Below are 25,308 nucleotides of genomic sequence, written 5' to 3'. Positions count from 1 at the left end.
GTTTCCTAAAAATTGGCAAATGAATAGAAGTAGAAAATGATGGCTTTGCTTACTAGTACAGGTGAAACAATTAGATTGAAAGTGTCCATAAAATCTTTGTCAGGCCTGATAGGGTACAATTCTTAAAACTTTGCAGTGTTGTTTGTATACATGTTGCCAACAAGATTTTGCAACTGATGACACATGATTTTACTTGAACAGTGGAGGACAAGGTCATGATTGCAAAAGACATTTTTATAATGTGTTTTTTTTTCAGAGAATTACCCTAAACCCCATAATGATCTAAAAGAGTGAAATGCAATTGCTAACATTTTGTTGGTCAATATAACTTGTCTGTACTGTACTTTATAGGATTATAAAGATGTTCGAATCAGCATTATATCTTGCATGATGTAGTAAACCTTTTAAAATGTGTGTTAAAATGTGTTGAGTATGGATTAAAATGTTGACCAGATTTCACATTTGAAAATAAACTCATCTCTCATGAGGCAGTTACCTGTTGGTGACATGACAGAGAATGGATTAATCAGCAAAAGTCAGTTGTGAATCTCCACAAAAGTTGTGTGTTCACATTACAATTTGTAGTTTTATAAACCGAAGTAATTCTGAGTCTCTGGTCACATTCCTGTTGCTAACAAAGTGAGATAACCCCTGACAAATCTGACCTCTTACTCTTACTTTACTTACTCTCTTTTTACAGAGATGGAATTATTACTGGGGATTGCAAGGACTGTGCCTACTTCTCCAGCAGGGAAAAAATCATGCAGATGTGAATTAAGGGCTTTACTTGATAGTGACTCATTTGTCTCCCTGGGCTATGGCAGCAGATTTCAGAGAGAGAAATGGCCCTGCACAATATGTCCTATCACTCCTGTTAAGGAATATAATATTGACAGTGGATATGGAAACAGATTAGTTTACTTCAAGCCCATTATAGTGGGTAAAAGCTTCTTCACTTGACCCAGCCACAAGTTTTCCTGATTTGTTATACTGATAAGGGTGGATAAAGAAAACAGTCCATGTACGGTGCTTTTCCCATTATGGAGACAAGTCAGTTTTGTTGTTTTTTTTTTTTTTTTTTTCATTTTGCTGCACATAAAATACAAGAAGATTTGCAAAAATAAAGGGAGAGAATAAGGAAAAGAATGATTAAGAATATTTGCAATTATCCAAAAAACCACCGTGAGAAATGTTGATTATTAAGATACAAGGGATAGTGAAGTGATGTACATTGTGTATTACCTTACTGATTTAATTCCTTTGTAGTTTACAACAGGCCTAATGGAGAATTGGTGAAATAGCTTACCAGCTTTTGGAGTACAACCTGAAATCAAGTAGCCCTCCTTGCTGTCTTTCTGGCACTACACCACTCAAGAAAGATCTATTTAATTTTTATTTAACCAAGTTTTTCAGTATGTTCCAATAAGACAGGTTCTCAAGACATACCAAAGATAGGCTGATTCACTGTATCCAACTTTGCCTCTAACTCTAGCACCAATCATTGCTCCAAAATTTATGACCAACATAAAGTGGCTTAACTTAAGTATTACACCAACCACAGTAACCCGAAGTAGAAAAAAAGAAGATCTTACATGACGGTGCTTGTCACCCCCAGGATTAATTGGAAGGGTCCCAGAGCTAGAATTCAGAAACCCCTGTGCTCATTGAATGACTATTCAACCATTTTTCTACTATTGACTACTCCATTTTTTCTTCTGCTTCCTTCTAAAAATGGTGCAGATAAAAATTTAGCAGATAAAATCTGCTGAACTAGTGTTTTCTACAGGAGAGTCACAAAGTGGGGCCACTGGGTCAACGGCACTGAAAATGATGCATACTTTATAAATCCTAATAGATGTGGTGAGATTACCTGACAGAAGAGTTTAGCAGCTGACCCCCCCACCAACCCTGCACGAGTGCCAGTTTCCCAACGTCCTTGCCAATAGTTGCTCTTTTTAATTTTTGCAAGTCTGATGTGTGAGAAAAGTAACGTTATTTTTTCAATTCGCGTTTTTCAGTTAGTGAAATTGAACATCTTCACGTATGAACTGCTTATTCACAGACATCGACTAACTCTATTGAAATTACAGATTTTTTCTCCGTTTTTTTCTAGGAGCAGGCTGAATGGAAATATTAACTTTCTGCTACCTGTTCTGTAAAATCAGTTTTTCTAGACTCCCATTTGACTCAAGATGACTTTTGCCATTCAAAAAGTTGAAATTCATATACATTTTTAAAATGAATTTCGTTTCCTATCTTGCTTAAGAGAATCCCTTCTAACCCCAAACTATAAAATATTCTCAGTGTATTTAAATCCTCTCAATTTTATTTTCCCGTTGAGATCGTTTATCTACTGGGATTTATTTTTGCACATAACACGAGGTAGGGGACGGAATAATTAAAAACAAAACAAAACAACAACAACAAAAAACAATTGTCAGGCATCCAAAGAGCTTGAGCAAAACCGAAGGAGCGGTGTACAAGTCCGCTCTGGGTATTTTTGCAAGCAGGATTAAGGTCAGATCTTGGAAGCATTTCCGGTACGGCTTAAAACTATCAGGGCGGGAAGAGCAATTTATAATGCGATTTATAATGTGATTTATAATGTGAGCTATAATAATATAAATATATAATAATATAATAATAGCTAGCATTTTATGCTTTCCCTCCCGAGTGTCCTCGGGATAATCAGATGGTTTCCCATCTAGGAACGTTGGATACGGATTCTCTCCGCACCTCCAGCCACGGAATATCTATCTGCTCATTAAAAAGGTCGCCTACTGAGGTCAATCAAAACATTCCCGGCTACCAAGGGCAAAAACTGCTGGAGAGAATCAGCTGTCCAATAGTGAGGGGAGGGCAAGCGCGACGACGCTCTGCGCCTGTGCGCTCTCTGTTGAAACGCTCCCGGGGTGCTCTTTAGCAAGGCTGGGCGGTGGCGCATGCGCAGTCTAGTTACTGTGCGCTGAGCGACTCCGTAGGTCCCCTCCGTGCTCGGGCGCCTCTGGGAAGATGGCCGGAGCCGGCATGGCGTCTCTGAGCGCTTGGGTACCTTGTCGGACGTGGAGCAAAGGGGCCGTCTTTGGCTTCCACCGCGGCCTCGCCGCATTATTCAAAAGGAAGCTCGAGGGGACTTCCAGGTGGCTCCCAGGTCAGTGGCCGAAAGGCGGGAGAAGTGCGCGTTCTTTCGAACATAGCGTTTAGTCCGTTCCTGTCTAGTGCGTTTTTGGCGCCCTATTTAAAAATGGTCTTCCCCCATTCTTAGTGTCCTTGTTTTAGGCGTCAGCAATTCTGGTGGAGGTAGTAAGAAGACCTCTTCTTGGCCCTGGGTATGCTGCCCAGCCCCGGCCCTTGCTGGCGTTTTCCGCTTTGCAATTTCAGGATGCTAACACCGGGAAATACTAAGATGTGCGTTTATTAGTTGCTTTTTCTGTCCTTTCTCTTCGGGTCTAAGGAGTTTACAAATCTTGACTCTGTTAGGATGCTTAGACCTGCCTTTGCTTCACTAGAGGGGATTTACGATATGAACTTTTTTGTTGCAAAAGTGTAGATGCGGTCATCCAACCTAATTTCTGATTTTGCCTTTTCGATATTCCCAGCTCAGTGAAAACCGTAATCATTACTCAACAAAGGAAACTGGAATTTGAACCAAAAATGAGAGCATCTGAATATTTTCTTTATCTTGTGTTCGATTGTTCTCCGTACTACCCTACCCTCAGTATATGTAGTCTGTCTTTATGACTTTTGTCTTTTTATTCTCCTGTTTTGTTGTTTACGCCTTTGTCATAGAAGCTGCCGGGTGCACTGTGCTTGCAATAGAGACGTCATTGCTGACACCCTTAGTTTTAGTTAAAAATTTTAAGTGTGTATAATCAGTTTAACGTACATTTAATTGTATACGACCTAAAGGCTTGTTGTATGTAAGTTCCTCCAGCGAAGTATGGTATGTCAGTTCATTAACTATATTGTAATACTCTTTCATCTCCTTGGCACACCGTTAAGGACTTATGCATCAGGCTTTGAGCTAATCCTTCTAGTATAATAAGATCGTTTATGGGTGTAATATTAAGAACCTGTCCGCTTACAACTCACCAAATAAAGTAAATTGTAATTGTCTCTGGAAGAAATTCCTGTTTGGGGCAGTAATATCAAGAAGAAGGTAGGAGGGATATTTTTGAGTGCCGGAAGGAAATGGGAAGTTGACATTTTTGCAAATACAGTCCACCAGCTAACATAACTGGCCCCTGGTAGCCCTGGTTTTCACTAAAAAGTTTTAAATTTGGCATATTTCACTACACTCAGAAACTTTGAAACACACTAGAATGTAATAGGGATAGCGTTGGGCCTTTAATTCAGTTTTTAAAAAAATTCAACTTCTTGGGCTGTCTGAATGGCTCAGTTGATAGAGTGTACAACTCTTAATCTCAGATTTGTGTGTTTAAGGCCCATGTGGGGCATAGAGCCTACTTAAAAAAAATCAGTCTCAAATCCAAAATGAAGGAAGCTTTTATTAACTCACATGGAGGGGGCCAAGATGTTTTCATCCGCCACAGTAAAGGAGAGGAAGTCTTCATTTAATGCAGGAGATTTTGTTGGTCCAGAAAAAGACTGTAAGGAGATACGCAAACCTATTTTTTTTAGATTTATTTATTTACTGAGAGAGAAACCACAAATGTGTGTGTGTACGCGTGCGTGTGTGCACATATGTGGGGTCAAGGGAGGGAGGGAGAGAATCCTAAGCAGACTACAGGCTCATCACAGAGCCAGATGCTGAGCTCCATCTTGCACCCAAGGTCACGACCTGGGACAAAAATCAAAGAGTTGGATGCTTAACCCAGCGCTCCATAAACCTAATTTCTTTGGAAGGAGGAGGTGGGTGTGTAAATGACTTAATGTTCCTTAAATATCTTTTTACTTTTTTTTTAAAGAGCAAATATAGATTTTATGGTGGGAAAAATCTTCAAAAACGATGAAACAATGAGTAACTTTGTAAAGTTTGCCAGTTGTACTGTTGTACTTAAATTGCATGAAGATCTGTGTAGCGTTCACAAAAAGCCAAACCAACAAATAAAACATGCAGTGATTGCAGAACCCTATGAGAAATCTTTTTCCAAAAATGGTACTGTTATAAATTATTCAAGGTTACTTGTAAAGAAATTGCTCATTGAAGCCACCTTAGCTAATAGAGAGTCATGCTTGGCTGTTAACCATGGCCCATGATTTTGTGGGTGGCAAGGGAGCCAGTGGTAAAAGTAGCATCCCAGCACCCCCACCTTTGGAACAATTTCTCAAGGGCAGACCAGAGTTGTTTCTTCCTCTCTGTACCAGACAGTAGAGGATGTGAAACTCCTCAAACATAGACAAAATTAAAAAGAAAATCATACAAGAAAAGGCTAAAACTAGTGTAGATAAATCTGAACATTGATACTATTTAGGAGAGATGAGACAGCAGCAATAGGAAAACATTTTTTACAAGTCTTTATCTTTTTTTGCCTTGAAATTTCCTCCTCATTGTATATTTTGAAAGAATCAGGATTGGACCTTGCTCAAAGGCACTGATTTTGATATGAGTTCAGAAAATAACCATGCATAGGCTTGTGATTTTAGTACTTCAAGTCTTTGTTTTTCCTCTTAAATGGAGGTAGTTTTGACATCAATTTGACAAAGTTAAGATTGAAAACATACAGTTGCCCCTTGAACAACATGGGTTTGACTGCAAAGGTCCACTTACATGTTGATTTTTTTTTCAGTAAATACAGTGCACTACTGTAAATATATTTTCTATATGATTTTCTGAACATTTTCTTTTCCCTAGCCTACTTTGTCATAAGAATATGATACATAATATATATGACATACAAAATATGTGTTAATTAACTGTTTATGTTATCAGTAAGGCCTCCAATCAATAGTAGGCTATTAGTAGTAATGTTTTGGGGAGTCAGAAGTTACACGTGAATTTTCGACTCATGGGGAGTTAACACCCCATCCCTCATGTTGCTCGCGGGCCAATTGTATATGGTTTTCCAAAAACGGTATTTGTGAACTGTAGTTTATGTTTTGTGTACTTTGTTTAGCTTGCAGACAAAAGACATCAGTCTCTTTCCTTAGTCGACCAGACCTTCCAAACCTGGCTTATAAGAAGCTAAAAGGCAAAAGTCCAGGAGTTATCTTCATCCCTGGCTATAGTTCTAATATGAACGGTACAAAAGCATTGGCGATTGAAGAGTTTTGCAAATCTCTAGGTCACGCCTATATAAGGTAGGAACAACATATTTCAGAGAAAATACTACTACCATTTAGCATGGCAACAGAGAATTATTTCTGCTTTAACCAATTAAAGCAAATGCCAGTGCTTTTATGAATTAACTTATTTTAATGGTCTGTAAACTTTCACCTGGTGATTTAAGGTTATCATAAATGCAACCTTTAAAAGACCTGTTTTAAAATGGTCTTTGTGCCACACTGACAGTGCTGGCAGGAAAGGAAACTAGTGGTAACTAAACTCTGGATATAATAATCTAACATGACAACAAACCAATAATAGTAGTTGACTTTCTTGTAATGTCATAATTATATTGTGGTTTTCCACTGGGAACATAAAGGCTTTTATTTGGCCATTCTTTATAACTCTACTTTTAAATTATGTATTTAAAAAATGTATGAATTTAAGAATATTATATGTTTTTCATGTCTCTTACCTGGGATATTTTAAGTTCTCATTTCCTGTCCTCTTCATATTGAGCCCATTCGTTCCCTTGGTTTTAAGTGTAGTCTGTAACTCCAAAATTTATTTCTCTGGCTTAGTATTTTCATTGGTGTTCCGTACCCCTATAAAAAAGGTAAATAAATGAAGGTATTCTAAAATTAGTATTGTATAGTTCACATTTCCAATGAGTTATCTCTTTCCCTTCACTCCTGTAGTCTGATTATGTAGAAGGATAAATAGAGAGGATATATGTTGCTTAACAAAAATTTGATTTCACAGTTCCTAATATTTCATACTGATAATTATTTTAGTAAAAGAATGTGCTTACATTGTTGTTATTGAGTTTGTTTACCTTAACAATCATTTATATAGGGCCTGATTTGCCAGAAAAGATAAAGAACACTGGCCTGGGTTCAATAAATACAGGTATTAGAATCAGTTCCAGCAGTAACTGTGACAAGATGAGTCAGCTCAGTAACCCTGGAACTGTTTTCTTCATCATAAAAAAGGGGCAGTGTGAACTAAAGATAATTACTGAATCCTTTTTGTCACTAACAGCCTAAAAATGTATTCATCTAAATTGTTTAGTAGTTTCACTAAAATTCAATCAGTGGGTCTAGAAAATACATCTTTCAGAAATAAGATAATGAATAAATTTTAAAAACTAAAACCTTTTAGATTTTATTCAGTATATTAGCTGAGATTATGTCAATTATACGGATTTAGTGTTACACCTTTTATCATAGTAACTGAGTGGTTTTATTTTCATGCTCAGAACTTTCAAAAATTTGTTCTGACTTAACAGTTATTCTGAAGTCTGGACTGTCTTTTCCACGTATCTGTCTTTTCCAGGTATCTGTCTTTTCTAACACTATTGCTGGTGCTGTAAAACACACAGTGATTTCTAAAACATGCCTGTTCTTAATGATTAGGTGGGGGAAACACAAGATAAAATACATATGAGAAATAAGGCAAAAATACTCATCAGAATGTGATTGTGTCAAAAGAACAGTGTACTCAATTGTACAAAATGAGAGAAAACTGGGGATTGAAGTGGGTAAAAAATACTTCATCAAGGCACACTGACGGATATTTCAGACACGGGTAAGAAGGAAGAGCTATACAGGAAGGAGGACTACCTGGGTCAAAATGTGATAATATCAGAAAAATTGCCATCATTATTTTTTGTCCACAAAAGAATTTGAATCAAGAAATTGTCGTTTTGGGGCACCTGGGTGGCTTATTGGGTTAAGCCTCTGCCTTCGGCTCAGGCTGAGGTCTCACGGTCCTGGGATCAAGCCTCACATTGGGCTCTCTGCTCAGCGGGGAGCCTGCTTCCCTCTCTCTCTGCCTGCCTCTCTGCCTACTTGTAATCTCTGTCCATCAAATAAATAAAATAAATCTCTAAAAAAAAATAAATAAAGTAAAAAACTAAAAAAAAAAAAAGAAATTGTCATTTTACTGGCTATTGAATTTAAATTGAGACTATGAGCACTGTAACCAGTTCCTGTCTCCCTATAAGACATGACATCTCTGGATTTTCTGCATTTTGGATACACTCGAGATACATTTTTAAAGTAAATAAACATGATTGAATTATAATGTGAGCAAATCATTAAGTAGTACTGTGTTAAAAACATAAACTAAATATATCTTTATGAATCTTATAAAATTATAGCCCTTTACCACAAAGCTTTAATTTTTTTTTAAATATATATGTATATTTTTCAAGATTTTATTTACTTATTTGTCAGAGAGAGAGAGCACAAGCGGGCAGAGTCGGAGAGAGAAGCAGGCTCCCTGCTGAGCAGAGAGCCTGATGTGGGACTCGATTCCAGGACCCTGGGATCATGACCTGAGTCAAAGGCAACGGCTTAACCAACTGAGCCACCCAGATGTCCCACCACAAAGTTTTAATTTAACCAAATTCCTTTTTATTAGCTTTTCTCAAACGTCATTGCAATCTAATCACTGTTAACTATGGATTGAATTTTAGCTTGTTATTGGAGATTTTATCTTTTATGTGTATTCCAGTTTCTTAGTTTATTTTGTTGTGTTTTTGGCTGTAAAATCTTGGTTCTTTTTTTTTTTTAAGATTTTATTTATTTATTTGACAGAGATCACAAGTAGGCAGAGAGGCAGGCTCCCTGCTGAGCAGAGAGCCCGATGGATGATGCCAGGCTCGATCCCAGGTCCCTGAGATCTTCAGCTGACCTGAGCTGAAGGCAGAGGCTTAACCCCTGAGCCACCCAGGCGCCCCTAAAGATCTTATTTATTTATTTGACAGACAGAGATCACAAGTAGGCAGAGAGGGAGAGAGGAAGAAGCAGGCTCGCCACTGAGCATAGAGCCCGAAGCAGGGCTCGATCCCAAAACCCTGGGATCATGACCTGAGCTGAAGGCAGAGGCTTTAACCCACTGAGCCACCCAGGCGACCCCCCCCCCTTTTTTAAAGATCTTATTTAAGATCTTGGTTCTTGAACAAAGAAATAGTTGTGTATATTGTACAAGAAATGGTACATATGGCTATAGGAAAATGGTTTCTTGATGTCCTCTCCCCATGCCTAACATAAGATTGAGTTAGAGCTCCAGAATGTAGGACATGGCATTAGGGCTAGTATTCTCTCATAGTTATTTGCCATAGAATAATTAATTGTAGATTTAAGGATATGTCCCAGAGTGTTGAGGCTGCCAGAACAGTAGTGTGTTGCTGTGTCTTAAAGCCCTAAACAGCTGACTATGTTTAAATTATCTTTGTCCCTTGATTAGGGTTCGGCAAGAGTGAACTACATTTTTTACCCATACCTTTTAGTATCACTGAGTGTTTGCTTTTCCCTCTTCGGAGGGACTCTACATGTATTCTGCATCTGCAATGCATATTAGGTTAGTTTTTTGTTTGTTTTAGTTTTATTTGTTTATTTGACAGAGCACAAGCAGGCAGAGTAGTAGGCAGAGGGAGAGGGAGAAGCACGTTCCCTGCTGTGTAAGGAGCCTGACACGGGGCTCAATCCTAGGACCTTGGGATCATGACCCGAGCCCAAAGCAGCAGTGCATATTTGGAAGGCAGCTGTAAAAGATGCAGCAAGTAGAGACACCGGTTGCCCAGCAGGGTAGGGAAAAGGAGGATTGGCCAGTGTCTTCCCTCTTCTCCTGGGTCTCACTGCTCTGTCCTCTGGATCATGAGAAGTAGTAACTGAGATTGAGACTTCAGCAGTGGCCTCGTTACACAATTCCCATGGGTCCCAAATCATTTCACTTTATACCTAAAGAAAATGTTTATTTCTTCTTTCTCCATGACTTATAAATCCCTAAGAAGATGTTATATGCTATTTATCACATATATATTCTTACACGTATACTGAAAACACTAGGATTAGTTTTCACCAGATTTGAAGAGTAAACAAAATGCATTCAAATTTGAATAAAGTGATTCTTTACTTTTATTTTCCACTTTTATTTATTTAGTATGTGTTGTGATACTCAAGTGTATGAGGCTTATTACATGCCTTGCCTCTGAATGCAGAGACAAACCAAGAAGGGTGTTCCCTGCGAGGATCTGACAGTCTCACAGCAATGATGAGGCATGCTACACACACAAACTGTTTTCTAGATGGGGCACCTGGGTGGCTCAGTGGTTTAAGCCTCTGCCTTTAGCTCAGGTCATGATCTCAGGGTTCTGGGATCGAGCCCCGCATCAGGCTCTCTGCTTAGCAGGGAGCCTGCTTCCCCCTCTCTCTCTGCCTGCCTCTCTGCCTGCTTGTGATCTCTGTCTGTCAAGTAAATAAATAAAATCTTAAAAAAAAAACAAAACTGTTTTCTAGAGTAGGTTATAAGAAATTGATTGTGACTGCTAAAAGTGAATTCTAAAGACAGAAACCCAAGTTCTGTTCTTTCTTTTTTTTTTTAAGATTTTATTTATTTATTTGACAGAGAGAGATCACAAGTAGACAGAGAGGCAGGCAGAGAGAGAGAGAGGGAAGCAGGCTCCCTGCTGAGCAGAGAGCCCGATGTGGGACTCGATCCCAGGACCCTGAGATCATGACCTGAGCCGAAGGCAGCGGCTTAACCCACTGAGCCACCCAGGCGCCCTAAAAGTGAATTCTATATAAGTTTCATTAGGTAGAGATTTTTTCTTTAGCTTTTCTGGGAAGTTTTTCCAGCAAAAAAAAAAAAAAGATTCATTTGGACTAAACTCTAAGAGCGTATGAACTGTGCAGGTGAAAGGAGAAGGTATTCCAGGTGAAGGGAATAGTAGGCATGAAGCAGGACAAAGAGCAGGAGTTGAGTAACAGCAAGTTGTTTAGTTTGGCCAAGGCAGTAGCGGCCTCTGATGAAATGATAAAAGGTCAGTCCGACATGACCAGAAGCTAGTGGTCTATAAAAACAGGCTAACGAGCTAAATGTTTATGTTGTATGTCACAGGGAACCACTGAAGTTTATGCCATGTCAGTATGTCACAGAAGAAACCTGACAGGTATAAAGTGGATCCATTTGGAAAGAGACTAGTCATAGAGACAGGAGGCTACTGTGATAGGCCAGGTTTGCAGCATGATATTGGTTTTACCGAATTGCAGAGAAAGAGATGAATGAGAAGAAAGGAGAGAGAGTGAGAGAGAATGGTATAGGAGGAAGCAGTGTTCCGTACCCTGGGGGAAAAACAGATTAGAATAAAACAGCCTGCTCTTGAAGACCTGACAGCGTAGTCAGACAAACATTTGAAACTTGATTACATACAGTATGAAAAGTGTTGAGGGAGTATATACAAAGGAAGTGACTGATGATAGTAAGCAGGGTATGTATGTCAAAGAAAGTGCTTCAGAGGAAAGTGCCTTGACTTAAACATTGAGTAAGACTTTGGGTGAGGAAAGCAGCGTTTCCCCAGGGACTGGGGATTAAGTCAACATGCAGGCGTGGTATGATACTTCGTGATCTGTTGAATTGAGCCTTGAAGGAGAGGTAAAATGCACAGATCACACAGACTTCGAGCCTAAAGACCTAGAAAGTTGGAAGGAGACGCAAACTAATGGGACGAGTTGGTGTTCATAAATTTGATTTGCCTCCTTCCTTTCATTAATTTAGTAAATACTAAGCATATACCATTTACAAGGTTCTGATCTAGGCATCAAGAAAGCAGTGTGGGGAGCAAAATAGTTTGGGCCCGTGTGGTACTTCCATTCTAGTGTTGGAGACAGACCACAAACAAGTAGATTTCTTTTATGTCAAGTAGCAGTATATGCCATGAAGAAAATAAAGCAGGGGACGGAATTCGAGAATGATGAAAGAAGCACAACAATTTTGGATTGAGTTGGTCACAGAAGGCATCGCTGGGGATGTAACATTGGAGCGGGAGGCCTGAATGAGGTGAGGGAGCAAACAAACTGGCTCTCTGGAAGTGTAGAGAGAGAAGCTGATGTAAAACTCCCAAGGCACAAATGTCGGTGGTGTATTCCATCAACTTCAGGAACACGAGTGAAGATACAGTTGGGAGGGAGGGAATAGGAAGAAACGATCAGAGAGGTAGTCAGAGGCCAGTTTATGGTATGGACTTTATATTTTATTTAAAGATTATAGAAAGCTCTCAGAGGGTTTGTGCAAGACATGATTTTTGTTTTAAAAGGATCACTGACTATATGGGGAAGAGACTACGAGGGTAGGAAAGGGCAGCAGGAGACCTAAGTGGAGACTGTCACACTGGCCCAGTCAGAGGAGATAGTGACGGGGAGCCACGCCTGGTGGTGGGGAGGGCAAGAGAGTTAGTGGATGGAGGCGATATTTGAAGGTTATGCCAGTAGGATCTGCTGAAATATAGATTGACCTCAGTATTTCATTTTAATATATTTTAAGCATTGTAATAATGGTAAATGTACTGTCTTCCTCAAAAATCAGAGAAACAAACATCTAAATAGATATTTAGATGTAGATTTGTTTTCCCTTTTTTTAGGTTTGATTACTCAGGAGTTGGAAATTCGGATGGCAACTTAGAAGAATGCACAGTGGGAAAATGGAGAAAAGATGTTCTCTCTATAATTGATGACTTAGCTGAAGGACCACAGGTGACTGTTTTTGTTAAATATGGTTATTGACTAACCTCGTGCTTTTTTAACTGTTTCTTTAGCTATGAAAATAGTTTAAATATTTAACCATCAGTTTTGGTATTTGATTTAAATTTGTTCTGTCATTTTCACTTTCTCATAAAATGTAAGTAAGCATTTTACTTTTTCACTGCAGTCATAATTTTAATTCGGCTTTGTGCCAAATATTAAAAGTCTGGGAGCTAATGGATGTAGAAGACAAAAGTACATACGTAAATTACTCAGTCCACTTACAGAAAAGAAAATTCCTCTTTAAAACTATAAATTTTTATTTTTAGATACTAGTTGGATCTAGCCTTGGAGGATGGCTTATGTTTCATGCTGCAATCGCAAGGCCACAAAAGGTTGTTGCCCTTATTGGTATAGCAACAGCTGTAGATGGCCCAGTGACACAGTTCAATCAGCTTCCTGTTGAGGTAAGTCACAAGCAACCTCCTGTCATTCTCCTGCTCCCTCTTTGAATATTTGTTCATGTGTCACCTGTCCTTTGACTTCCTTTGCTAGCTCATCTTTTTGCCTTAGCTGCCTTTTTATGCACAATCTCTACCTTCTTTAACTAATTGGTCTCTTGTTCAAGGTTCCCTTTTTTTCACAGCCTCTTCAAATCATTCTGCTGAATATTTGAACCATGTTAATGAAATCACACTTAAATTCTTTTTTTAGCAACATTTTCTTTATAAAGCACATTTACTTATCATACATTGTGATCTCTTTTTGTACCTCTTATTCTTACTTTGTGGCATATGGGAAATAGTACTTATGATCTTGTTAGACTTGGGTCATCAGTTATGAAACTTCTTTTTTTAAGCGTGAAAGCAGCCTCAGAGCCTTTCCCAGCAGAGCTCTGAAAGTACACGCTATCAGTCGACCAGAATTAGCACACAGGAGATGAGATTTGCCATTCCTGGCTTAGACACTTAGTTGGCATTCTTTTCTACGACTAATTCTCACTTAAAAAAAAAAAAAAAAAAAAACTTTGCTTTTCATTATTGGCATGCCTTTCAGCAAATCATGGTTGAAATGAGGTTTCTGAAATGAATGAAGGTAATGTACTTGTTATGCTTCATTATTGGGCATATGTTTAAAGCACTTCAGTTGTCTGCAGGGTTAAAGAAATCGTGGGTCAAGGCTGTTTATTTGTGTATATTTTATTACTGTTTTGTAATCAGTTGAGTTCTCTTTGCCTGTCTTTTCCCTTAGGATCTAAATGTCCCTGTGGACTATGATCCTGGCAGGACTGAGGCACAGAAAATAAAAGAAAACCAGTTGTGTGTTGGTTCAGATAATGTTGTCCCAAGGCCAGCAGCTTCAGTTTCACCTGACAGCTTGCTAGAGATGCACATTCCCGAGCTTCCTCTTGCGGCCAGTGGTCTGCTTTAGCAAGCCCGGCAGCTGAAGTTGGAGAACCACTGCGCTAGAGAGCGGATGGGCACATGGAGGAGTGAAGAGGCACATGTAGTGTTGAATAGTAGAGTATATTGACGTTTGCCTCGTTCTGCGCTGGTGCATACCAGTGCCATAGATTATATAGTTCTGAGCTTATTTCTCAGTCCACATTCTTCTCAGCTTCTGGAAAAAATGGTATTGTCTGCAAATGTAGTTGTTTTTTTTTTTTTTCAAGATTTTATTTATTTATTTGACAGACAGAGATCACAAGTAGGCAGAGAGACAGGCAGAGAGAGAGGAGGAAGCAGGCTCCTGCTGAGCAGAGAGCCCGATGCGGGGCTTGATCCCAGGACCCTGGGATCACGACCTGAGCCAAAGGCAGAGGCTTAACCCGCTGAGCCACCCAGGCGCCCCTGCAAATGTAGTTTTATGTCATTTCCTCTGAGGGCCAAGATTACAAAGCTGGTCTACCTTGTGCTTACATTTCTGGGGGGGGGGAAATTATTATTATTATTATTATTATTATTATTATTTTTGCTATCTTAGTTGTTTCTCATGCATGCATAGTTGCTCAGTGTCCTCATTCTGCTAAATTCTACCATTGCATCTTTCTGCCTATAAACTTTGAACCCTTTACCCCGTCCTCTAACTCAGTTAAATAGTGGTTCTCCTGCTAGGAAATTATTTTGAGAACATAGCAGATTGAGGAGGAGGTGATTAAATAATTTTTTTGTTGTTGTTACAGTAAATGACCGGATCTGTGTATATTTCTTTTTATGTGTATGTATCCACATCACTCGGGGAGGATATGGTAAATATCACCTAAGTGACTGAGAGGATCTGTAGCCTGCAAATCAAGGCATGTCTTTGCTAATCCTGAATCAGACCAGCAAATGGTTGTTACTAGAAGCATGTTAATTAAAAAGCATGTGTAAGGGAAGAGCGGGGGCACTAAGACCACTATCTCTTCCTCACAGAAGCAGTTACCTCTAACTATGGCAAGGCAGCAAAAGTGGTGATTGTTACTATCATCTTTAGCCCAGGCAGTGTTAACACTCAGCATTGCTTATTGTGTAGGAACAGACTCTAACAATGTCTCCTTCTTTGAACACTTGAGGCCATCAGACAGGAAACACAGCTGTTTCGGATACAAGCTTTGATGTGGTTTCTTCTAGATGTAGAACTTAATATATATTGAATGTTTTCTTTGGTTAGTGATTTTTTTGCTATTGGGAACTTTTTGTTTTTGAGGGTTCAGTACATATAACATTCTGTAAAGTGAAGTCTGTTCTTTGGACAGTATTCATTCAGTTCAGTGGCAGATAACAGCTTGATGGGGGCGGGGATACTTAAAATGCAGCTGTTCTTAATTATGTCTCAGTAATTACCATGGTTCCCACTTCATCTAATAACCAATGAAACAGTTCTAATTACTGAAATTAGAAATTTAGGAATTATCCTGAGTACCTTGAGGATTACTGAATATCAATTTTTGCCTTAAATACTCAGTTCCCATGTTTTAATGAAAAAGATGCCTTGATGGGGTGCCTGGGTGGCTCAGTGGGTTAAAGCCTCTGCCTTTGGCTCAGGTCCTGATCCCAGGGTCCTGGGATCGAATCAAGCCCCAAATCGAGCCCCGAATCGGGCTCTCTGCTCAGCAGGAAGCCTGCTTCTTCCTCTCTCTCTCTGCCTGCCTCTCTGCCTACTTGTGATCTCTGCCTGTCAAATAAATTTTAAAAATGCCTTGATATTAATATAGATTCATGTATCTCACAGTTTTTTAAATTTTATTAATTTCAAATCATTTGAAGACATGGTTAAGAGTATAGCTTTCAGATACACAGCTTTTTCACATCAGTAAATCATTTTGGAATTTTAAAAAATACATTAAAATGCCTAAATGCATACAGATTATAGCATACATATTTTACTGTTTAAATTCTTGTTTTCCTTTCGTATTTGCAGTAAATTAATGTATTTTAAATATGGAAAAACCGGGGCGCCTGGGTGGCTCAGTGGGTTAAGCCTCTGCCTTCAGCTCAGGTCATGATCTCAGGATCCTGGGATGGAGCCCCGCATCGGGCTCTCTGCTCAGCCGGAGCCTGCTTCCCCCTCTCTGCCTGCCTCTCTGCCTACTTGTGATCTCTGTCAAATAGAGATAAAAATTTTTAAAAAAATAATAATAAAAAAATAAATATGAAAAAACCATATCTTCACTGAAAATTTAAATACAAAAATTTTCAATATATTTGGTTTTTCTTTCCTTTTATTTTTCCTTATTTTTGATAAGATGTCCACCTATTTTCTAGTCAGAAATGCCCTTAATATGATATGGTTGCAAGAGCCATAAAAATATTTATATCTTGATATATTAAATATAATCTCTCCAAATAAGTTATTATATACAGATAAATCTTTGTGCTCAAGAGTTCATAGAAGTACCCAGCAGTGTGGAAATATTTAATTAGCTTATACCCAGTATAATGGACTACTGTGCAACCTTTGAAAACTTCATAGAATTTTTTTAAAACCCAGATATTATGTAGATGTAAAGCAATGTAGAAAACTCTGTATGAATGTGTGATAGATATCCATCTTACATATTACATGTATAAAACCAAATACATGCAGAAAAATATTGGAAGGAAACGAGCCAGAATATTCATGGTTGTTGTATCTAAGAGGTGGGATTATTATGTGTAATTACTTCTTTTTTATAATTTCTGTATTTCCCATGTTTTCTATAATGTGTGTACATTACTTTAATTAGAAAAATTGTTTAAGGTGTGCCTGGGTGGCTCAGTCTGTTAAGTGTCTGCCTTCAGCTCAGCTCATGATCCCAGTGTCCTGGGATTGAGCCCTGCTTGTGGCTCCCTGCTCATTGGGAAGCCTGTTTCGCCCTTCTCCCTCTGCCCCTCCTCCCTGCTTCTGCTTCGTCTCTATCTCAAATAAATAAATAAAATCTTTAAAAAAAGAAAAATTATAAAGACAAATGATAATCCAAAAAGACAAATTATAATCTAATAAGTAAAAAAAATTCTTCAAGAATCAAAAGTACCCAGTGTTTCATTTTTTTTTTTTAATTTTATTTATTTATTTGACAGACAGAGATTTCAAGTAGGCAGAGAGGCAGGCAGAGAGAGAGAGAGAGAGGAGGAAGCAGGCTCCCTGCTGAGCAGAGAACCAGATGCGGGGCTCGATCCCAGGATCCTGGGATCATGACCTGAGCGGAAGGCAGAGGCTTTAACCCACTGAGCCACCCAGGCGCCCCCCAGTGTTTCATTTTAAGAGAGTAAGTGTGGAAATGATTTCCTTGTTCAGTTTTCAGGAAGTATTTGGAAGACTTCATTGTCTTCCAAATCAACACATTTTTTTTTCTCTCATTCCCTAGGACTCTGGAAGGCAAAAACAGTACCTCTTTTTTTTTTTTTTTTTTTTGGTAACATTTAGCCTGAAATTCTTTTTTTTTTTTTTAAGAGTTTATTTATTCCTTTGATAGTGTAAGCGAGAGAGAGTGCACAAGCAGGGGGAGAGACAGGGAGAGAGAAAAGCAGACTCCCCACTGAGCTGTGAGTCCTCTGTTGGGGCTCGTGGGGCTTGATCCCAAGATCCTGAGATCATGACCTGAGCCAAAGGCAGATGCCCAACCAATTGAACCACCCAGACACTCCCAGCCTGAAATTCTATGTTTGATTGTGCCAGAGTAACTACTATTTAATTTTTCATTTTTAGTTTTAGGCTTGATTCTTTTCTTCCCTTATCCCCTCCCCATTTTAGTAACTTCACATATAGACACTCAGTATTGTGCTTTTTGAAATCTAAACAAGTGTTATTCCTAAGAATCGGTTTAATATATTAAGAATGATACCTGAACTTATTCCAAGAAATTACTTTTTTCTCCTCTTCGTTTTTCCCTTTCATTTGGGATGAAGCAGCACCTGATTTAAGATGTTACCTGAGAAAGCGAAATCTAAGTTTGAATCCTAGCCATGACAGTTGTTACCTTTCAGTTTTAAACATGAAATTTAACCTCTCTAGACTCCCAATACTCTCTTTTGTAAAAATGCAATAACAACTTTTATCAGGATCTCATGAGATACTGTGTGTAAAGTGCCTGTCAGAGTACCTTGCACAGTGTTTAATTATTGATAATTATCATTATTACATTTTTATCTCTTTTTTTCCTTTTCCTCTGGGACTGCTTTCCTTAGACTGTTTAAGACTACTGCATGTGTTAGAGTTGCATACATTTCTTTTCCTCTCTTCTCCCAATAGATCAAAAAGGAAGTAGAGACGAAAGGCGTGTGGGCCATGCCATCAAGGTACGCTGAAGATGGAGTTTATCACCTTCAGTACAGTTTCCTTAAGGAAGCCGAACACCACTGCTTGTTGCATAGCCCTATCCCTGTGAACTGCCCGGTACGACTGCTCCATGGCATGAAAGATGACATCATACCTTGGCATACATCCATACAGGTTGCTGACCGAGTAGTCAGTGCAGATGTAGATGTCATCCTCCGAAAGCACAGTGATCACCGAATGAAGGAAAAAGCAGACATTCAACTCCTTATTTACACTATTGATGACTTAATTGATAAGCTTTCAACTGTAGTTAACTAGAGTCACATTTTTAGTTGGTATGTAAACTAAAGGATCCAGAAGCTTGGAAGATGGATAACAAATGAAAGACCCCGATACTTAGGTTTTTCCCTCTTGTCTCTACTTTGTAACTATCACACGAGTATTCAATGATGTAGGATACAAATGGTGCAGATCGTGAAGAAAGTATAAGCTGCTCTTTGGAAAATTTTGTCCTTCCTTCAGTCCTTGATTTTTTTAAATTGAAGTATTGTTGACACACCAGCATTATGTAGTTTCGGGTGTACAACATAGTGATTTGACAGCCCTATATGTTACACTGCGCTCACAAGTGTAGCTACTGTCTGTACGATACGGCGCTATTACAATATGTTGACTCTGTTCCCTGTGTGGTACCTTTCATCCCAGTGATTACTCATTCTGTAGCTGGAAGCCTGTAGCTCCTACTCCTCTCCACTTATTTTTGTTCATCTGCCCACCCCCTCCCTCTGACAACCACCAGTTCCCTGTTTATGTGGGTCTGTTTCTGCTTTGTTTGTTTCGCTTTTTAGGTTCCACATATAAGTGAAATCATATCATATTTTTTCTTTCTCTGCCTTATTTCACTTAATACCGTCTAGATCTATCCATGTTGCATGTTTTTTTTTTAATTAAAATATTTCCTACTTTTTTGTTCAAGAGATGTTTACCTGCTAAATGCTTATGTTAAATCGGTCAGCTCTTAATTTGTTGTGTTCTTGTCTACTTAGAATTGTTAATAAAGCTGGAATTTTTTGCCTTTTTTGGTGTTGGTCATAAACAGAGATTTGTAAAATTGCATTCTGATTTTAAAATGCATTTCACAAAATACAGGACAGTTTTTTTTTTTTTATTTTTTTAAAGATTTTATTTATTTATTTGTCAGAGAGAGCGAGAGTGAGCACAGGCAGACAGAGTGGCAGGCAGAGACAGAGAGAGAAGCAGGCTCCCCGCCGAGCACGGAGCCCGATGTGGGACTCGATCCCAGGACGCTGGGATCATGACCTGAGCCGAAGGCAGCCGCTTAACCAACTGAGCCACCCAGGCGTCCCCAGGACAGTCTTTATTAAAATAAATCTGAAAGGACCAGAAAAAATCCTGAAGCATAATAAAGTTCAAAAAGTAAGGATACCACTTTATATATTATATTCTGCATATTATATTTGAACTTAAAGTTATTTTTTAAAGACTCAAAACTTTACAGTAATATAAAGGAAATATGTCGCTTTTAAATACTGGCTTGTGTGTCATTTAAATGGGGGGATGTGATCTTAATGATGTAGTATATTCTAAAGAGGTAATTAATCTTTATATATTATTGTCTGCCTGCAGAAACATTCCTTTTCTGTTAATATGTGCCGTAAGTACAAATAGCCAAGTGACCACTATCTATGTCAGAGGGCTTTCTGAAGTGCAGAGAGAGTAAGAAAATACAAAATACAATTATTACATAGGTGTTTTTAAGAACTAAAATGAGCTTGTGCAGTAGTGAGCCTTGTTATTACTGAGTTGGTGTCAAGGCAAAACAAATTGACAACATGACACACAGAGAAAATCGTTGGGATAAAATTCCTGTGCCAAAGAAAGCTAACAGCAAGCCTGACTGCTTAGCCTCAGAGAGACCAGCTTGTAGGTGAGCCCATGGTTGCATCTGGGAACTTGGCTTTGCAGGTTTCCACCATTCCCAGAACGGATAAAAGTGGCTCACTCTGCCGAAACTGTCTATACTGCATGAACAATAGTGTTTGTGCTGAACACATTTCCCTCTGGGAGTCTGCAATTTTAAGTGGCAGGCAGAGGCTGCCTAAGTGGCCAGCTCCCAGTACTCGGGCACTGGCCTGGTGGACCACATTTCACATGTATTGTCACAACTCCTTACTGGGGGAATTTCAGCTCATGTGGCATGATCACTGGGACAGAATTCTTGAAGCTTCTGCCTCATTTCTCCAGACATTGCCTCCTGTGTCTTTTTCCTTTGCATATTTTACTGTGTACCCTTTCACTAAGAAGTCCTAGCTCTGAGAAGTAGGTGCTGAGTCCTGTGAGTCCTAACAAGTTATCGAACCTACAGGTGGTCTTCAGGACCCCTGACTCAGATACTAAAAAGTTTAATGCCTTACAGGACTGCAATCTATGAGTTCTCTTTTATACTGAAGAGTCACTGAGCACTCGAAATACACGAGTCACGCATGTGTCGTGGTGCCTAGTGACAGCGGGAGTTGATAGCGGATAGTAGGGTGAGTATTCCAGGGCCTGCTCTGCCCAGACACTGCTAGGCACGAGGATTGAAAAGACAAAGAGAAAGTGGCCCTGCCCATGGGACTTTTCTGGAGCTAAACTCATAATAAAATGTAATAAGCATGATAAGAGACTTACAGCATACCTGTAGAGGCAATGTGCATTCAGGTTAGGGACAGACTATGCGGTGTGGGTTTAAAATCCTAGCTCACCATTTACAAACCCTGTAATCGAGGGATTTACTTAACCTCTTTGAAGTTTTGTCAGCTGTAAAAATGACATAAAGCTAGGTAATAAAGCATAAGGATTCAGTAAGTACAGTACCTTTAGAACAATCACACACACACACACACACACACACACACAGGAGTCACTATGTTTTCACTTAAAATTCCCTGAGCACAGTTCGGTGAGAAACTGGTGGACATAATTTGTGGGGGTTAGGAAGAAAAAGCAGCAAGGAAGCCAGCAGGGCTTTCAAAGCACCTTCCTCTCTTCAAGATGCTAAGCTGGAAGGTTAGTTGTGTGGTATCATTTCAAACATTCAAAGATTAGTGAAGGGGAAGAGGAGAAACCTTCACTATCTGAAAATAGGAAAAGCTGTTTTATTTATTTAAAAAATATTTTATTCATTGGAGAAAAAGAGCACAAGCAGAGGGAGAGGGAGAAGCTTCTCATGGAGCTGCGAGCCTGTAGCAGGACTCGATCCCAGGACCTGGAGATCATGACCCAAGCTGAAGGCAGATACCCAGCTATCTGAGCCACCCAGATGCCCCTGGAAAAGACATTTTAAAATCTCATATAACTTTGCAGAGGGTAACATCACAAATTCCAAATGATTTTGTATCAATGAGATGTATTCTAGTGCATTGTTAATTACTTTGGTGGGAGTTTTTCTCCAGTGTTTTCCCCTAAAGCCCTCTATTTTCTTTTCTTTTTTCTTTTCTTTTTTTCTTTTCTCTTTCTTTCTTTCTTTCTTTCTTTCTTTCTTTCTTTCTTTCTTTCTTTCTTTCTTTCTTTCTTTCTTTCTTTCTTTCTTTCTTTCTTCTTTTTTTTTTTTCCTAAAACCACTCCATGCCATGTATCCAGTGACACAGAAAACGCTTGAACAAGCAGCAGCCCCTGAGTGCCTTATCCTCTGGAACTCCTGCATTATTTTAACAGTGACATGAGCCTTCTAAACAACCTCAGCATGTGCAATGGAGAGAGAGAAGGCAGACGCCAACGGTAAGGAAACCTAAGTGAGGCCACAGAATAAATTTGCTTTTGCTGCATCTGCTGATCTTAGAGGCATCTCCAGACACAAATCTAAACAGTATGCTGTTCTCTGAGCAGCCAATAGAAAGTTCTGTGTGGAGGAGAGGAGGGAAAGAGCCTGGGGCAAGGCTGAGCTTTACAAAGCAAGGAGCTCGCAAGGGGAATACCAACCAGCTGCAGAATGGGTCAGTGCCCAAAGGGAAAACCCAATTATCATTAAATTTGAAACTGATAAAACCCAAACAACTAAGAAACTCTTATTTTCTGAAGGAAAGAAGATGGATGGAATTTAGATAAACCTTTTAAAGATCCCCTTTAAATACACATCTAGTCATTTTTAATTTAGAAACGTAATCACGTGGTATGCATGGTTGGTTTGATTTAAAAAAAAAATTGATGCTTTTGTACATTTGGAGAATATACTAAAGGGCTAGTGTCCAAAATCTATAAGGAACTTAGCAAACTCAACACCCAAAGAACAAATAATCCAATCAAGAAATGGGCAGAAGACATGAATAGACATTTCTGCAAAGAAGACATCCAGATGGCCAACAGACACATGAAAAGTCCTCCACATCACTCAGCATCAGGGAAATACAAATCAAAACCACAATGAGATACCACCTCACACCAGTCAGAATGGCTAAAATTAACAAGTCAGGAAATGACAGACGCTGGCGAGGATGCGGAGAAAGGGGAACCCTCCTACACTGTTGGTGGGAATGCAAGCTGGGGCAACCACTCTGAAAAACAGCATGGAGGTTCCTCAAAATGTTGAAAATAGAACTACCCTATGACCCAGCAATTGCACTACTGGGTATTTACCCTAAAGATAGAAACATAGTGATCTGAAGGGGCATGTGCACCTGAATGCTTATAACAGTAATGTCTACAATAGCCAAACTATGGAAAGAACCTAGATGTCCATCAACAGATGAATGGATAAAGAAGAGGTGGTATATATACACAATGGAATACTATGCAGCCATCAAAAGAAATGAAATCTTGCCATTTGCAACGACATGGATGGAACTAGAGGGTATCATGCTTAGTGAAATAAGTCAATCGGAGAAACACAACTATCATATGATCTCCCTGATATGAAGACGTGGAGATGCAACATGGGGGGTTAGGGGGATAGGAGAAGAATAAATGAAACAAGATGGGATTGGGAGGGAGACAAACCGCAAGTGACTCTTAATCTCACAAAACAAACTGAGGGTTGCTGGGGGGAGGGGGGTTGGGAGAGGGGGAGTGGGGTTATGGACATTGGGGAGGGTATGTGCTATGGTGAATGCTGTGAAGTGTGTAAACCTGGCGATTCACAGACCTGTACCCCTGGGGATAAAAATACATTTTTATAAAAAAAAAATAAAATGCAGGCAGTTTTTCTTTTTTAATCAATTGTGTCTTTTGAGGAAATTATCCTTCCAAACATTTGGACCCTCTCTTTTCTTGGGCTTTCAAGGTTTTGCTGACAGAAAAACTCTCTTCTACCAAAAAAAGAAATAAAAAGGTCAAGTGTCAGTTGCCCAGTGAAAGCCTTTCCCAACTTGTTCCCACCCCTCTGTTTCTAACAGGTTTGTCATCGGATCCTCTGCGCTCTCAAGAACAGCATTCTGTTCTCTTTTTGATAGAACTTAAGTGCTTTACGGGGCACCTGGGTGGCTCAGTTGGTTAAGTGTGTACCTTCCGCTTAGGTCATGATCCCAGGGTCCTGGGATCGAGTCCCGCATCGGGCTTCCTGCACAGCGGGGAGTCTACTTCTCCCTCTGCCCCCTCCCCAGCGCATGCTCTCTCTCTCACGCTGTTCTCTCTCTCAAAAAATTAATAAAATATTTTTTAAAAAAGGAAAAAAAAAAGAACCTAAGTGCTTTACTATTCCCATGTATGTACCAGTCTCCCTCAGGTCAAGAGCTTTGTTTTGACCCTGCTCGCCCCCAGGCATCTCTGACCATGCCCTGACAGCTCTTTGCTCACTTCTCCTTACCCACTGCATTAACATTAACATTCTGGGGAATTCTGACCTTGGCCTTCTCCTTCTTCTTCTTGCTACTTACCTTAAACAACCACACTGATGCTCCTAGTTTTTTGAGGGGCAGCGGGAGAGAGAGGATCTCAAGCAGACACCCTGCTGAGTGCAGAGCACGATCTCACAACCCTGGCTGAGATCATGACCTGAGCCAAAATCAGGAGCTTAACCAACTGAGCCACCCAGGTGCCCCGCCACATTCCTAGTTTGAACAGCTCCTTGCATGCAGGTGATTCAAGACCATTTCTCCATTCCAGACTTTCCTCTTGAGCTCCAGACCTGTTAAACCAACTATCTAATGAACTGGGATGGATCATGGGCCTCCCAGATATAGGAAGTACAAACTCTGTTACCTTTCCCCTATATGTACCTCCCGAATGAGTACCCTTATAATAAATGGCACCATTAACCCGTTATACCAGTCAAATTTGGAGGCACCCTGATCATCTCCTTTTCCTTCACACACATCAATAGGATGATTCTCTTTACCTAATAAAACAACTCAGAATTCTTTTGCATAAGTCCAGTGGCAGGCAAATCCAGTAAATATTTAACAGCTAGCTTTCCGGAAAACAAAACAAAACAAAATAAAAGCACCCTGATTTATAAATTTGCCAACATCCGTGGCATGAATGTTTCTTTAATGACTGGTTTGAAGCTATCACGGTGATGTCACTGAACTCAACCAAGCTGGGCAGAAATGGCCAGGAGCACACCATTATACAGTAAATACTCTGTAAAGAGACAGCAAACATAATAATAATCTCAAAAGTACATATAATAATAAAATGTAGCAAAATAAATTAGAAAGTAATCTATATTGAGTATTTAACATTTGTAATTAAGTTTATATAATTTAATTGCTTATAATGGCTAAGTGACAACTGGCTTTCCCAAATCCTGAAAATTTAACCATGGGCCCTTAAAAGCAGACTCCTTTATGGTCTAGAGCCTCCATGACAGCCAAGCCTTAGTTT

The 25,308-nt window shown here is 39.4% G+C and overlaps 1 protein-coding gene across 1 annotated transcript; it reads left to right on the top strand.

Moving 5' to 3' along the window:
- Positions 1-2,862: 2,862 nt before the first annotated feature.
- On the top strand, positions 2,863-19,567 carry ABHD10 (abhydrolase domain containing 10, depalmitoylase). Its single transcript, XM_046003792.1, has 5 exons — positions 2,863-3,151; positions 6,078-6,261; positions 12,651-12,762; positions 13,080-13,217; positions 18,463-19,567. The coding sequence occupies exons 1-5, from the start codon at positions 3,013-3,015 to the stop codon at positions 18,805-18,807; spliced, it is 918 nt and encodes a 305-aa protein (XP_045859748.1). The 5' UTR covers positions 2,863-3,012; the 3' UTR covers positions 18,808-19,567.
- Positions 19,568-25,308: the final 5,741 nt, after the last annotated feature.

Source organism: Meles meles, chromosome 4 (assembly GCF_922984935.1).
Source record: "Meles meles chromosome 4, mMelMel3.1 paternal haplotype, whole genome shotgun sequence".
Lineage (NCBI taxonomy): Eukaryota > Metazoa > Chordata > Mammalia > Carnivora > Mustelidae > Meles > Meles meles.
Note: the sequence above shows the minus strand (reverse complement) of the source record. Positions and strands in the feature narration are given on the sequence as shown.

What these genes read in the sequence shown, in the direction of transcription:
- ABHD10 (XM_046003792.1), top strand. Translation starts at nt 3,013, where the DNA reads ATGGCCGGAGCCGGCATGGCGTCTCTGAGCGCTTGGGTACCTTGTCGG. An exon ending in GACTTCCAGGTGGCTCCCAG is followed by an intron (nt 3,152 to 6,077) that starts GTCAGTGGCCGA and finishes TACTTTGTTTAG; the next exon opens with CTTGCAGACAAAAGACATCA. An exon ending in TCAATCAGCTTCCTGTTGAG is followed by an intron (nt 13,218 to 18,462) that starts GTAAGTCACAAG and finishes TTCTCCCAATAG; the next exon opens with ATCAAAAAGGAAGTAGAGAC.